This window comes from Octopus bimaculoides, chromosome 16, assembly GCF_046866305.1.
Source record: "Octopus bimaculoides isolate indiv1 chromosome 16, ASM4686630v1, whole genome shotgun sequence".
Classification (NCBI taxonomy): domain Eukaryota; kingdom Metazoa; phylum Mollusca; class Cephalopoda; order Octopoda; family Octopodidae; genus Octopus; species Octopus bimaculoides.
Genome location: NC_142943.1, coordinates 11,808,498 through 11,824,047, shown reverse-complemented (window position 1 = coordinate 11,824,047; position 15,550 = coordinate 11,808,498). Strand labels below are relative to the sequence as shown.

The 15,550-nt window shown below is 37.9% G+C and overlaps 1 protein-coding gene across 1 annotated transcript in view; it reads right to left on the bottom strand.

Moving 5' to 3' along the window:
• Positions 1–15,157, bottom strand: part of LOC106879420 (uncharacterized) — a 36,170-nt gene extending 21,013 nt beyond the window's left edge. The window contains exons 1-4 of the mRNA XM_089364143.1: positions 14,794–15,157; positions 6,269–6,320; positions 4,148–4,173; positions 105–138 (exon numbers count right to left, since the gene is read on the bottom strand). Of these exons, the coding sequence (XP_089220269.1) occupies positions 105–138; positions 4,148–4,173; positions 6,269–6,320; positions 14,794–14,892 (211 nt within the window). The 5' untranslated portion in view covers positions 14,893–15,157. The remainder of the gene's footprint in view (positions 1–104; positions 139–4,147; positions 4,174–6,268; positions 6,321–14,793) is intronic.
• Between the last annotated feature and the right edge of the window lie 393 nt (positions 15,158–15,550).

Sequence of the window (15,550 nt, the reverse complement as noted above, 5' to 3'; positions counted from 1 at the left end):
TCCTGATCAGTACCCCACCAAGCTCTGGCCAACACCCCCACCAAACTCTGGCCAAGACTCCACCAAGATTTCAACCAAACTGTAACAATTAAAAACCAACAAACCTAAGGATTCAGCAGTGCCATCTTTCTTTGGTAGCTGTACAACAAAAGAGAAAGTAGAGGTCAGTTCAGAGGTGAGGAGTAAAATGTTCAGATCAGTGGAACAATATAAGACAGCGGATAAAATGAAGCCGTTGTCTTCCCAGATGGGCAGAGAAGTGTTTAAATAGGGTGAAGCCTTTAATAGGAATTAGGGGTGTTTATATACAGACCTTGCAACATGTATGTATATAGTCTGTTTATAGAAACATCAAAACTGAGGTGTTTTTGTAAGTTTAATAGTTTGAACAAGAATAATGTCATTAACCCTTTAGTGTTTAAACCGGCTGTATCCGGCCCAGATATTCTACCCATTTTATGCTCAAACTGGCCAGAACCAGCATCTCACACCTACCCTGCAATGTCATTCTAAAAATAATTACATCTTTCCTATCTTGAAGCTACAAAATAATATCAGATAATTTTTTTTTAATGTGAATAAATAAGGATTACTTTTGACAAATTAATCTATCATACAAGCAATGCCATTCATTTCCAATATTCCACAAAAACATGTCTGGTCATGGAGAAATATTACCTTGCTTGAAAACAAACGAGGGTTGGCAATAGACAGGAGAAAGGGCAACCCATACAAGCATGGAAAAGTAGGCATTAAAACAACAATGACAATAATTCCTCTTTCATCTACCTATATGGGTGATGGCCATGCTTTCAATAATCAATGGCTACAAAGTAATTTTTATTTTTTATTTTTACTAATATACAGGAGTGGCTGTGTGATAAGTAGCTTGCTTACCAACCACATGGTTCCAGGTTCAGTCCCACTGTGTGGCACCTTGGGCAAGTGTCTTCTACTATAGTCTCGGGCCGACTAAAGCCTTGTGAGTGGATTTGGTAGACGGAAAACTGAAAGAAGCCCATCGTATATATGTATATATATCTGCCAAATCAGACTGGAGCCTGGTGTTGCCATCCGGTTTCACCAGTCCTCAGTCAAATCGTCCAACCCATGCTAGCATGGAAAGCGGACGTTAAACGATGATGATGATGATGATGATGATATATATATATATGTGTGTGTGTGTTTGTGTGTCTGTGTTTGTCCCCCCAACATCGCTTGACAACCGATGCTGGTGTGTTTACGTCCCCGTAACTTAGCGGTTCAGCAAAAAGAGACCGATAGAATAAGTACTAGGCTTACAAAGAATAAGTCCTGGGGTCGATTTTGCTCGACTAAAAGGCGATGCTCCAGCATGGCCGCAGTCAAATGAACTTACTTAGCTCCCTCTTCCATTCCTAGCTTGCTCAAACACTCTGAGCCCTTTCCTGATGAGACTTTACCAAATAGATATCTCAACAGCAAGGCTCTTCCGTGACCCTAGATTAATGAACTCTTTTAAGGAGGTCTTGAGAGTGTCCTTGTAGGGTTTGCATCGTCCTCCAACTGAACCCCTTCCACCTTGCTGTTGTGGTAAAGTGACCCCAACAAGCACAACTGGGCTCTGTGTTGGAGCATGTGGATACTGGGTAACATAGTACAATTGAGGGCCTGTGCATAGGACCGTGTTTTGCCAACAAATACATACATACTTCCATGTATACATACACACATCAATAAGGGTGCTTCTACATGGTTACTCAACCTGCTAGAAATAGCAACCAACTCTCTCTCAAATCTCATTATACTATGTTAAAAAAAAGCTGGAATAGTCATGGTTAGAATGCGTTTTGACTGTAAGGTACTCAATCTTTCTCCTTATCTACAAGAATTTATTCCAATCTATAAAAGCCTACAACATAGCGTCCCCTTCCGAAAATGGGCAACATACCTCTTACCCTATGAACTATCATCCTATTGCTCTCCCAACAAACAGTCCACAAACAACAACCTCTTTCATTATCTCGAGTTTCTTTCCCTTTTCAGTGGCCACCACAATGGTTTCTATGGAAGCAAAGACTTTCTCACCTCCAAACACCAGTGATCTCTTACTCTTGAAAACTTCGGTGAGTGATGCTACCATTATCTTTAACATCAGTAAAGGCTTCCTTTTCACCGTGTCTGGCACAAGAAACTCCTAGCCAATGGGATTCATCAATCCATTGTCTGCCAGTGGGATCCATCAATCTCTCATCTACAGGGTTAAGAAGTTCCCAACCAGCTCACTCCAAAGCAACATTCACAATCAGGGCTCACATTCCAACCAACCAGCTATCAATTCTTGTGTACAGTAATCCCTCGACTATTCCAGGATTATTTTTTATTGAACAAAGAGGGATGATTGGCAAAGCCGACCTCAGCAGGATTTGAACCAAGAGTGTAAAGAGCTAAAACAAGCACTGCACAGTATTTTTTTTAACGCCAATACTCAAATAATTCTGCCAACTAACTGTTCTTAGAATAATTGTCATTTATAAATAATAGGCACAAAGCCAGCAATTTTTGAAGTGAAGGGGACCAGTTGATTATATCAACCCCAGTACTTGACTGGTACTTTAATTTATCAATTCTGGATGGATGAAAGGCATAAATCAAACTTAGCCGGATTTGGAACTCAGAACACGAAGTGAGGTGACTAAATATTGCAGAGTATTTTATCCAACATTCTACCAACTAACCACCTTTCAGAATAATGATAATAATTTCTTTCAAATTTTAGCACAAGGCTTGCAATTTTGAAGGGAGTGAGTGAGTCAGTTACATCAATCCAAGCACTTCACTGGTACTTTATTTCATCAACCCAAAAATATTAAAGGCAAAGTTGATTTTGGCGGGAATTTAAACTCAAAATGTAAAGAGTCAGAAATAATAATAATAATCCTTTCTAATATGGACATAAAGCCTGAAATTTGAGGGGAGGGGATAGGTCGATCATATCGACTCCAGTACTTGACTGGTACTTAATTTATCAACCCTGAAAGGATGAAAGGCAAAGTCGACGTTGGCAGAATTTGAACTCAGAACGTAGTGGCAGACGAAATACTGCTAAGCATTTTGTCCAGTGAACTAACAATTCTGCCAGCCTGCCACCTTAAATGATATTAATAATAATAATAATAATAATAATAATATATTCTCAGACATGACAGTGTTGGGACTTATATACACTGGAAGCTATAACAACACTATGAAATGACAACAGAAAAAAAACGATGGTATAGGCACACCCTAGAAAAGGTCACAGAAAATGAGAAAGTAACCATACTCTGGGATATGCCAATACACACGGATAGTGAAATCAAGGCTAATAGACTGGATATAGTTGTCAGAAATCACCAAGAAAAAAAGATGCCTTCTAATCGATGTATCAATACCAACAGATGATGTTTCTCTAAAAGAAACGGAGACACTTCCAAAATACAAAGATCTGGAAATAGAGGTAACTCGAATGTGGAGCCTAAAATCAGAAACAATTCCTATTGTAGTAGGTACATATAGTAGAAAGGATTATTTTATCAATGCTAAAAGGATTAAAGGTAAAGTCAACCTCAGTGGAATTTGAACTCAGAACACAAAAACAGACGAAATGCCACAAAGCATTTTGCCCAATGTGCCTGCTGCCTTTTTTTAAAAATTTTTTTGCAATAATAATGATAATAATAACCTTTCTACTATAGGTACAAGGCCTGAAATTTCAGGAGACAGGACTAGTTGATCACACTGACCCCAGTGCTCAACTGGTACTTATTTTATCGACCTTGAAAGGATGAAGGGCAGAGTTGACCCTGGCAGAATTTGAACTCAGCACGTAAAGACAGACAAAATACCGCTAAGCATTTTGCCCAGCATACTAATAATTCTTTTCTACTATAGGCACAAGGCCTGAAAATTTTGGGGAGGGGTGCCAGTCGATTAGATCAACCCCAGTACATAACTGGTACTTAATTTATCGACCCTGAAAGGATGAAAGGTAAAGTCGACCTCAGCGGAGTTTGAACTCAGAACGTAAAGGCAGACGAAATACCGCTAAGCATTTTGCCCAGTATGCTAATGATTAAGCCAGCTTACCGCCTTTGCACCAATAATAACAACAATAAGCTATACTCACCACACTTTCAGCCATATTTAAATTGTCTACAAAAAAAAAGAGGGAAATAAAAAAAAACTTTTAAAAGCTTGAAAATGAAGTATCTGAACAAACATTGTTACTTTCAAATAAACAGTAAGTTATAAACTCTTGAAAAAGTTGTTTCCTGATTTTCCACTCTACCACAGACTAATTACACTGGTCAACAAGTATTTTTCATCAAGCATATGTCAAGGTATACTCAGTCTAGTTTCTAATGCTGATTTCAAATACACAATTAGTTTTTTGATATCACGTACAGTTTTCAAGATGAGAAATTTTTGAGGTTTTAGCTCATGCATTATATAGAACTTCCAGTTGATGATGTGTACGCATGTATTTCATTTACATCATGGAAACATTTGTTGTTGGCACTCCATCGCTTACAACGTCGAGGGTTCCAGTTGAACCAATCAACGGAACAGCCTGCTCGTGAAATTAACGTGCAAGTGGCTGAGCACTCCACAGACACGTGTACCCTTAACGTAGTTCTCGGAGATATTCAGCATGACACAGTGTGACAAGGCTGACCCTTTGAATTACAGGCACAACAGAAACAGGAAGTAAGAGTGAGGGAAAGTTGTGGTGAAAGAGTACAGCAGGGTTCGCCACCATCCCCTGCTGGAGCCTCGTGGTGCTTTTAGGTGTTTTCGCTCAATAAACACTCACAACGCCCGGTCTGGGAATCGAAACCGCGATCCTATGACCGCGAATCCGCTGCCCTAACCACTGGGTCATTGCGCCTCCACCATGGAAACATACCTTTAAAATAAACTACATTACTCATTGCTGCATAGTTCAGATGCAATATTTCATCATCTTAAATGAACCAATCAAGTTTTGTCTAATGAAATAGGTATTTCAACATCTTAAATTGTCCAGTCATAATTGGTCTGATGAAATATCTCATCAAATTCAATATAAGTATAACTACTTATTTTACGGTGTTAACAATGTCAAGACTGTGTAGAAATTGTTTTGTTATGTCTGTGGACAATTTATTGTGAAAGCTCAAGAATGCACAATAACCCCAGAGATCAAGAAGATTTATAAGCTATACTTTGACTGTCCTCTTGGAGATCAGGACAAGTTATTGGCACCACATTTTATCTGCTCAGCTTGCTCAAATGGCTTACGTGACTGGTTCGTTAAGAAGTCGTCCTTGCCTTTTACCATTCCAATGATATGAAGGGAGCTGAAAGACCATTTTAATGACTGTTATTTTTGCAAAATAAATGTCACAGGATTTTCTATGAAGAATAAACACAAAATTGTGTATCCCAATTAGGATTCTGCAATGAGACCTGTGCCTCACAATGGAAGTCTGCCAATTCCAGTTCCACCAGATGATAATGCTGACTGTCACAATAGTGCTGCTGAGGAAGATTACGTGGCTGATGACAATAGCTTTGAACCTCAGAAATTTTCCCAAGCTGAACTGAACGACCTTGTCAGAGACCTATCCCTCTCAAAAGATAAAGCAGAACTGTTGGCATCAGGACTGAAGGAGAAGTATCTGCTAGAGCACGGTGTTCGTATAACTTATTTTTGGCAGAGAAATGTGTTTCTACAAACGTGTTTTTCTGTTGAAGGCCTGCTTTGCTTTTGCAGTAACATCGATGGACTGCATTCCCATTAACATTCCAATGACTTTTAAATCTCCACATGGTATTGGATTCAGTCCCATTGCATGGCACCTTGGGCAAGTGTCTTCTACTATAGCCTCGGGCCGACCAAAGCCTTGTGAGTGGATTTGGTAAACGGAAACTGAAAGAAGCCTGTCGTATATATGTATATATATATATATATATATATATGTATGTATGTATGTATGTGTGTGTGTGTATATGTTTGCGTGTGTGTTTGTCCCCCCAACATCGCTTGACGACCGATGCTGGTGTGTTTACGTCCCCATAACTTAGCGGTTCGACAAAAGAGACCGATAGAATAAGTACTAGGCTTACAAAGAATGTCCTTGGGTCGATTTGCTCGACTAAAAGGCGGTGCTCCAGCATGGCCGCAGTCAAATGACTGAAAAGAGTAAAAGAGTAAGCCAATACTCGTCAGTTTAGCAAATCAAGTGACAAAAGTTTCTATAATTACCTGAAATCTGCAAATTATCAATTCCACTATGGTTTTCTTCCTCTGAAGGAATCTGTAAGTATAAAAAAAAAGAATCAAAAATCTAATTGCCATTTTTTGCTTATATCTGTAATTCAATTGAAGTTAACTTTGATTAAAGTTAATCAAGACAGACCATTGATAGATTTGGAGTGAGAAATTTACATTTTTGGAAAACAATGGACAATGCCAGAAGGGAGAAAGGAAGAGATGTGGGTAATCAGGAAGTACACCGAAGACTGTGGGTTAGCAATATGCAGGCTCAGGCAAAGCTGGTTATAGGTCCATGCCAGATGTGAGATGTAAATCTCATTTCAAAAGATAACAGGCCAAGACAAGATGTGAGATAAAAGCTCCAATTTCACACTGCCCATCAAGTGTTTTAATACTCAGTGCTAAATATATGATTTACTTATGATTCACAGGTGTGTGTGTGTGTGTGTGTGTGTGTGTGTGTGTACATATGGTATGTATGATGTACTTACAAGTAATACTCTTTTACTTGTTTCAGTCATTTGACTGCGGCCATGCTGGAGCACCGCCTTTAGTTGAGCAAATCAGCCCCGGGACTTATTCTTTGTAAGCCTAGTACTTATTCTATCGGTTCTCTTTTGCCGAACCGCTAAGTGATGGGGACATAAACACACCAGCATCGGTTGTCAAGCAATGCTAGGGGGACAAACACAGACACACAAACACACACATATATATACATATATGCGACGGGCTTCTTTCAGTTTCCGCCTACCAAATCCACTCACAAGGCTTTGGTCAGCCCGAGACTATAGTAGAAGACACTTACCCAAGATGCCATGCAGTGGGACTGAACCCGGGACCATGTGGTTGGTAAGCAAGCTATTTACCACACAGCCACTCGTTAGAATAAAAGCCCTACATAGAACTATTTATAACAAAACAATTCTTTACCAAAGGAGCCCCATTTGCTACTAACCGGGGAAGAGGAGAGAGAAAGGCTTTCTTGAAAATCTTCAGCCTATATGCACCTCCTACCCCATCCCACAGACATGCACAAAAACATCTGCTCAAGCCTGGTAATATGTGCATCAGACCCAAACAGGCTGACAGGAACACAAAATGGTATGAAAAGCTATGAAATGAAGATTACAGATTACTTCAACGGAAGTGAAAGGTAAGTTCTGTTATACTGAGGATGTGGGTATTGCAAGTAGAGTTACTACAGGAGGTAGAATTAATAATAAAATAATGGGTTTCACAAAACATAGACATGCATGATGTTGAAATGTATGTAAGTAGCAGGTTTGCTTCCACTGTTGTAAATACTTGTCTTCTATTACAATTCCATTCACATGTACTGTATCCCAGTTTTTAGAACAGATATGCTACATGTTGTAAGAAGGATGGTTGCATGTTGTAAGAAGGATTGCCAATAAGATAAGCACCTGATCCTAAAACAGTTTCAGAAAAAACTGTCAACCCAACCCAGCATGAAAAAGCAGACATAAAACACGGGTGACAAGAAATATTGCTTTCAAATTTTGGCACAAGGCCAGCAGTTTTGGTGTGGGGGGAAAAATCAATTACGTTGACCCCAGTGCTCAACTGGTACTGATTTTATTGACTCCAAAAGGATGAAAGGCAAAGTCGACTTCAGCAGAATTTGAACTCAGATTGTTAAGATGAATGAAATGCCACTAAGCATTTTGCCTGGCATGCTAATGATTCTGCCATCTCACTGCCTTGGTGACAATGAATATTATAATTCCATTCCCCCTGTTCAAGTAATAAACCAACCCTAGTACTTGGCTGATGCTTTTAATTTTATCAACTCCAGAAGGATGAAAGACAACGTCGACTCCAGTGGGATTTGAATTCAGAATGTAAAGAGCCACAACTGAATAACAACAGGCATTTGTTGATAAGTCTACCAAAGCCACCACCTAAGTGTAATCTGCTGGACGTTTAGTGTAAACTTGTTGCTCAATTGCTCTAATTTATTTTCATTCCTTTTTAACCAAAACACTCAAGAATACCTGGGAATGTTGTTTCTAAAGGGAGTAACTCAGTTTACCTATAGATTCCATATTTAAAAAGGTCAGGGGAGAAAACAATTTTTTTTTCTTTGTTACTTGTGATTTGTGATGTTTGTAAGTCCATACTTGTTACTAATTACATTTAATTCATTACACCGTGTAACACAATTTTTGCCCTTGGATAGTAACTGTTATTTCCTATTTGCTTACCCCTAGAAAGAATGAAATATGGTTAATATTTCCTTCAAACTTTGCTTTTGTAAAATTTATTCAAACCCCTCTCAACACATGGCTATGTTGCTCCTCCACTACTCCTGCTCATGATCAGAGATGCACATATTGTCAGCCACTAAGGGACACAATACAGTTCCATATTTAAGAGATGAGAAATTATGTACATTATTTACATTTGACAGATATTTGTCCTCATCTTGTTTGTTGTTAACAACAAACAAGACGAAGACAAATATCTGTCAAATGTAAATAATGTAACTAAGGGACATGCTCAAGTGGATAAGGTCAAGTAACTGATAAGCAAATCTGTGGTATTGAGCAGAATATTTGCTATAATGATATTTCTGCTTCAGCAACTCAGCACTGAATCTGTCTGAAATGTAATGAAAAATAGGTCAGTTTCAAAATACTGATGTCCAGGTCACAAAAGCAAAATCTGAAGGGAATAGCAGTCACTTCCTTTGATTTCTAGATAGAGTCAATTAAGAAATAACATTGACTAAAGACAAAAAAAAACAAGTACTTGTATCAAAAATCAGAGGGATCTTAGCTGCAAAGGGGTATCCAGTAAACCAGCAAATACGGTATATTATTATTAATAGTTTAGCCTTAAAACGTTTGGAAAAGTATATATTGCCATGAAAAATACCATAAAAAATCGCAGATGATATTTATGATTCTGCGAACAATTATCAGTTCCACAAATAACCGGGACTACAAATGCCAAACCGCAAATAAGCAAGGGTACACTGTATTTATACCATTATATTCTGATTTTTTATTATTTTTAAGTTCTAGGTTCAGTTTGTGTTTTTTTATTTTCATAGAAATGATCTAGTTTCCTAAAAACATAGTCAAAAAGAAACCAATACCATGTGTGGGAAAAAATGACTTTCTGACAACAAATCAATGCTCAACCAAGGTAGACCTACATAAGACCACATGGATAATAATTCCCTTCACTAAACATTTAAAGACAAACTTTATAAAATCTACTACAAAGATTATTAATAAAAACTTTAGAAACACTAGATACGCAAAAATATTTAATAATAAACATATAAGATTCGGATTTTCAGTTTCTCCTAACCTTTTCAGGATAATATCTTCATTTGATAATAGGAAACTTGTGCACGCAAGTAATGTTTCGTTCCTCTCTCAGGTTAAGCAAGGGGAGTCCAGCCTTACTTCAGCACCCTGTTATAGTGTTAAAAATATAAAATGTTACCTATGTATTAATGAAACATTTTTCATCTTTATGGCTAGACTCCACTTGCTCAACCCGAGAGAGGAACGAAACATTACTTGCTTGCACATAGGTAAACATGCATTCTCTGGATATAATTAAAATTAGTTAATTCTCTAATCCTCCTCTCCCATAGTAGTACCCATTATTCACCATAACCATAGATAATTTGTACTTAATTGACTGGCCAATGGACCAATTAATAAATTAAATTGATTAGTTTATTGATTAATGGCTACCCCACTTTGTTAAACTCAGCAATTTTACACCTTGAAACAAATACAACCCCCCACCCCTAGTCCAATAACTTTTACCATTTCCTCCCACATAACACTCTCGTTAATTAACAACTCAATATCAACTGTTCACTTTCTATAGTCATACGCACATAACTGTATATTCATGTGTGTGCATGAATATATATCTATATCTTTATGGCCGCTTGTGGATGCACAAGTACATTCATGGATATGTGGGTGTAGACCCATATGTGTGCGAAGGGGCACGGCAAGATAAACATGAACATGCACTCTTATACACATCACCCTCCTAGTTTCTAGCTAGTCCCCTTGACCACCCCTCTTTTTGTTATCTGATAAACTCCATAACCCACTTTATTTTACTTTTGATATTTACCATAATGAGTTAGTCATTTTCACTCATATAAGAGTATATACTTATATAGATTCACAAAAAAAATGTATAGGAATGTATATATATATACATATATGCGACGGGCTTCTTTCAGTTTCCGCCTACCAAATCCACTCACAAGGCTTTGGTCAGCCCGAGGCTATAGTAGAAGACACTTACCCAAGATGCCACATGGTTCCGGGTTCAGTCCCACTGCGTGGCATCTTGGGCAAGTGTCTTCTACTATAACCTCGGGCCAACCAAAGCCTTGTGAGTGGATTTGGTAGACGGAAACTGAAAGAAGCCCGTCATATATATGTATGTGTGTGTATATGTTTGTCCCCCCAACATCGCTTGACAACCGATGCTGGTGTGTTTACGTCCCTATAACTTAGCGTTCAGCAAAAGAGACCGATAGAATAAGTACTAGGCTTACAAAGAATAAGTCCCTGGGCTGATTTGCTCGACTAAAGGTGGGGCACCAGCATGGCTGCAGTCAAAAGACTGAAACAAGCAAATGAATAAAGGAATATATATACATATATTTCTTGAGGGTGTTCTTTTCCTCTGCAGTCTTCAGGTGCTTCTCCATCCGATATGCCTCAAAGTCTCTTTTCATTTGTTGACAAATCACTCCACTGAGAAGGGAATATTCAAGGTGATCTTCAATAGTCCTCTTCATATTCTTCCTCTTCTCGAGTAACTTCGTAGTTTCTTCCGAGACTCTTCCCTTCTTCTCTCTCAGACACACTCCCTTAGCCTTCGTTAGACACTCCTTTAGTTTCCCTATCAGTGAGTTGTAGTCATCGTCTATGTCGTCTCCTTTGCACCAGGTTTCCTGCATGATGGCTTCCCGCACCTTTGCCTCGTTGAAGACTCTGACGCATTTTCCCTTCGACGCCAAATGCATCGCCTTCTTCTCCCTCGTCCCGTCGATGAGGACCCTCGCCCTCCCCAGACAATGATCGCTGCCAGTGTTGAATGGCGTCACGATAGAGACGTCATGTAATATTCTCCGCTTATCGACCAGGATGTAGTCGATCTTGTTTCGATGCTCAGAGTTCAGCGATACCCAGGTCCATCTCTTCTTCTTCTTCCTGAATAGGCTGTTTCCGATGTAGAGCCGCCTCGCCTCTGCCATGGTAACCAAACGTTCTCTTCTCTCGTTTCTCTCTCCTATGCCAAATCTCACGACGTACTCTTCCTCTTGTCATCCATGTCCAACCTTTGCGTTGAAGTCTCCCATCACAACGGTGTAAGTGGACTTCACAGCCAGCCCTTTGTCTAGCTGTCGAGAAAATTCTTCCACTTTGCCGTTGCTGGCACTTGTGGGAGCATAGGTCGGGACAATCTTGAGGGTGGCCTTCCCTGAGAGGTATACGTTCAGTACACCAATCCCTGATGATATGAATTGGCAAGAAGCAACCCTCAAAGACCTTTCCTTACTTACAATGAATCCGAATGGTGGTCGGCAATGATGAAATAGAGGAGGTAAAGGAATATGTCTACCTGGGACACGAAGTGAATATGTGCCAAGACATCGAAAAGGAGATCTTGCGGAGAATATGGGCCGGATGGAAGGCGTTTAATGGCATAAGGGATGTGCTCAAAGGAAGGTTGGACAGGACCACCCGCGCCAACCTGATAAATAGCACAGTTCTACCTGCAACGTTATATGGTAGTGAAACATGGGCTACAACAAAGAGAGAAGAGATTGGTAACAGCTCAAAGAGCCATAGAGAGGTCAATGCTTGGAATCTTGTTGAGAGAGCACATCAGTAGTGAGGTGATCAGACAGAAGTCTGGCGTGAGTTTAGATGAGCTGGACACGTCGCCCGGCTCACCAATAATCGGTGGACCCATGCGAGCAGAAATGACCACTCAGAAGGTCTCCACGGCGGTGGAGTTACGATTTTAGGAGGGCGATTGGGACCACGTGGATGAGGAAGGCACAATCCAGAGAGGAATGGACAGTGTTCTGTGACCAGTGGTGTCAAATGGACGTCCATCGGACTGGTCGATCAAGGTGATATATATATATATATATATATATAGAATCATCAGCATCGTTTAATGTCCGTTTTCCAGGCTGGCATGGGTTGGACAGTTTGACTGAGGTCAGGAGAACCAGCAGCTGCAACAGGCTCCAATCTAATCTGGCAATGTTTCTACAGCTGGATGCCCTTCCTAACGCCGACCACTCAGAGAGTGTAGTGGATGCTTTTTATGTGCCACCAGCACAGCAGCCAGTCAGGCCGACCTGACATCAACCACATTCGGATGGCGTTTTTTCCGTGCCACCGGTACAGGAGCCAATCAAGTGGACCTGGCCACAGCTACGATATTGGTTTTACTTGACTCAACAGGTCTTCTCAAGCATATCATATTGCCCGATGCATCAGGGGTATTCTTAACAGGGCCAGATATGCATGGCTGCGATTTCACTTTAGTTGCCGGTTCTTCTCAATCACAGCCATCTGGTTCACCAGTCCTCAGTCAAATCGTGGAAGGCGGACGTTAAACGACGACGACAATGATGATATATATATATGTATGTATGTATGTATATATATATGTGTGTGTATGTATGTATGTATGTGTTTGCACCCCACCATTGATTGAACCGATGTTAGTGTGTGTACCTCTCCGTACACTAGCGGTCCGGCAAAAGAGAACAATAGATGTACTAGGCTTAAAAGAATAAGTCCTAGGACGATTTGTTTGACTAAAGGAGGTGCTCCAGCATGGCTGCAGTCAAATGACTGAAACAAAGAAAAGAATAAAAGAATGTATGTATACCTACATGTATGCATATATAGATACATGTATGAATATATATATATATATATATATGTGTGTGTGTTTATATATATATGCACATAATTTATATATGATATAAACACATATATACACACACATACAATCATGTATGTATACAGATGTGTGTACATATTTATATGTACACACGCATCTATATACATACATGCATGTATGTATATGTGTGTATATATATATATATACCTACATGCATGCATATATAGATAGATATATGAATGTATGTATAATGAATATGTGTCTAATTAGAGGATATATTAAGCTCGTAAAGGGATGGTTAGATCCTGCTGAAATGAACTGATAGGTCAGCATGTAATATCTCAAGGTATGTCTTTTTCTCTGATGAAATAATGCACAAATTTGTAATTAAATTATGGAGTATTTAATGAAATTTAATGGAAGCAGTAAAGATGACCAATTTGTTAATATTAGATAATTATTAACTTCCTTCTCTCAATTTTCTTTTCTTCATTTAACTATGTGTGTGTATAGATAGGTTGATAGATTTACACACAGACATATATATATATACATATACATATATGTATGCATATATAGATACATATATGAATACATGTGTAGTATATAAATATATACACACACACACGCGCGCGCGCGTGTGCATATATAGATATATCGGTGGATTTTTTTTATTGCTTATCGTATAAATTCTGATATGCAGAAGACAGAATCCCCCCAAAAATTGTGAAACTTCGTAAAGATAAAAAAAGTTAGGGGTTTTAGTACATGCTTACATCATAATTTCGCCGATATATATATATTTACACATACATACACGTGTGCTTAGATACATATATATATACACACACGTGTACAAATAGATACCTACACATATATATATATGCACGCATATGTAAACACACGCACACATATAAACTCATATATATACACACACACGATATATGTTTGTGTATATATACATATATATATATATATATATATGTATACACACACAAAACAAATGCATACGTATGTAGTTATGTACATCGCTATAAAAATATATGTATATAACCATATACACTATATATATATACATACATTTAAATATACATACATACATTTATATATATATACATACATACATTTATATATATATATATATATACATACATACATTTATATATATATATACATATTTATATATACAGGCATTCCTACAGAAATGTTCTACACACGCACATATATAAAGTACATACAGAAATGTTCTACACACACACATATATAAAGTACATATATGTAATCTTGTGTGTAAAATGGGAACGTTCCTCATCTGTGTGTGTGTGTGTGTATACACCTTTTTATTTATCTTATAAGAGTAAATATTCATGACGTGTAGCATACATTCTTTGGTAAACCTTTTACCTAAACCGATTCCAAGTGTTTAGTATATGTGTATATTTATCATAAGCAAACAAGTGACGCACAAACGAAGTATAAATCTCTTTTGAAAAGCCTGAGACCAACCCGCTGTTTTTCAATTACAGAGAATAATACGAAGGAGATCCAAGAAACTGTCTTTTACTTACCTTCTTCTCGCAAACTCCGTTGTTCTTTCTACTCGATTCTTCTGATGCGTTTTCACATCTTAGACGTTTTCCTTCGACATCTCGGTCAGCTAAATCCATGTGAAGAAACTGGACAATGTTTCAAAATTCGGAGAAATACAGAGAATGCGGGGTGGAGGGATAGAAATGGTGTTGTAGGGGGAAGAAAAAATTTGAGAAATTGAAAAGAAACAAAATACTAAGCTAATGATTTAGGCAGAAATTCAGTGAAAAAAACATAAAATAGAAACTATAAATAAATTGAGAAGAATAAATTATATATATATATATATATCTTCACACAGATATAAATATTACTTAGAACAACAACAAAACTAAGCCGAACAGAAGAGAAGAGAAATCCCGCAGCCAAATACATACATGAAATAATTTTTTCAAAAGAATAATTGCAAATTGAGGTTTAAAAATATTGTTAATAAATATAGAAATAAATAAAATTAAATAAATGCTTTTTCAGTGAAAAATATTGACGTAATCAAATTTTATATTTCGACATTTTTTTAATTGTTATCTGTGTCGCTTGAAAACTTGTGGAGTGATGTGTATGAAATGGGTATGTACACACATGAAAATAATGTGTGTGTATATATATATATATATATAACCTGGGGGAAATACCCAAAATATTGAAAAGAATTAAAAAAGAATTCTTATTTCTATAAATATTAAATGATTAGATTCATTTTTAAATTGTATCAAATGTAAACTAAAAAAATGT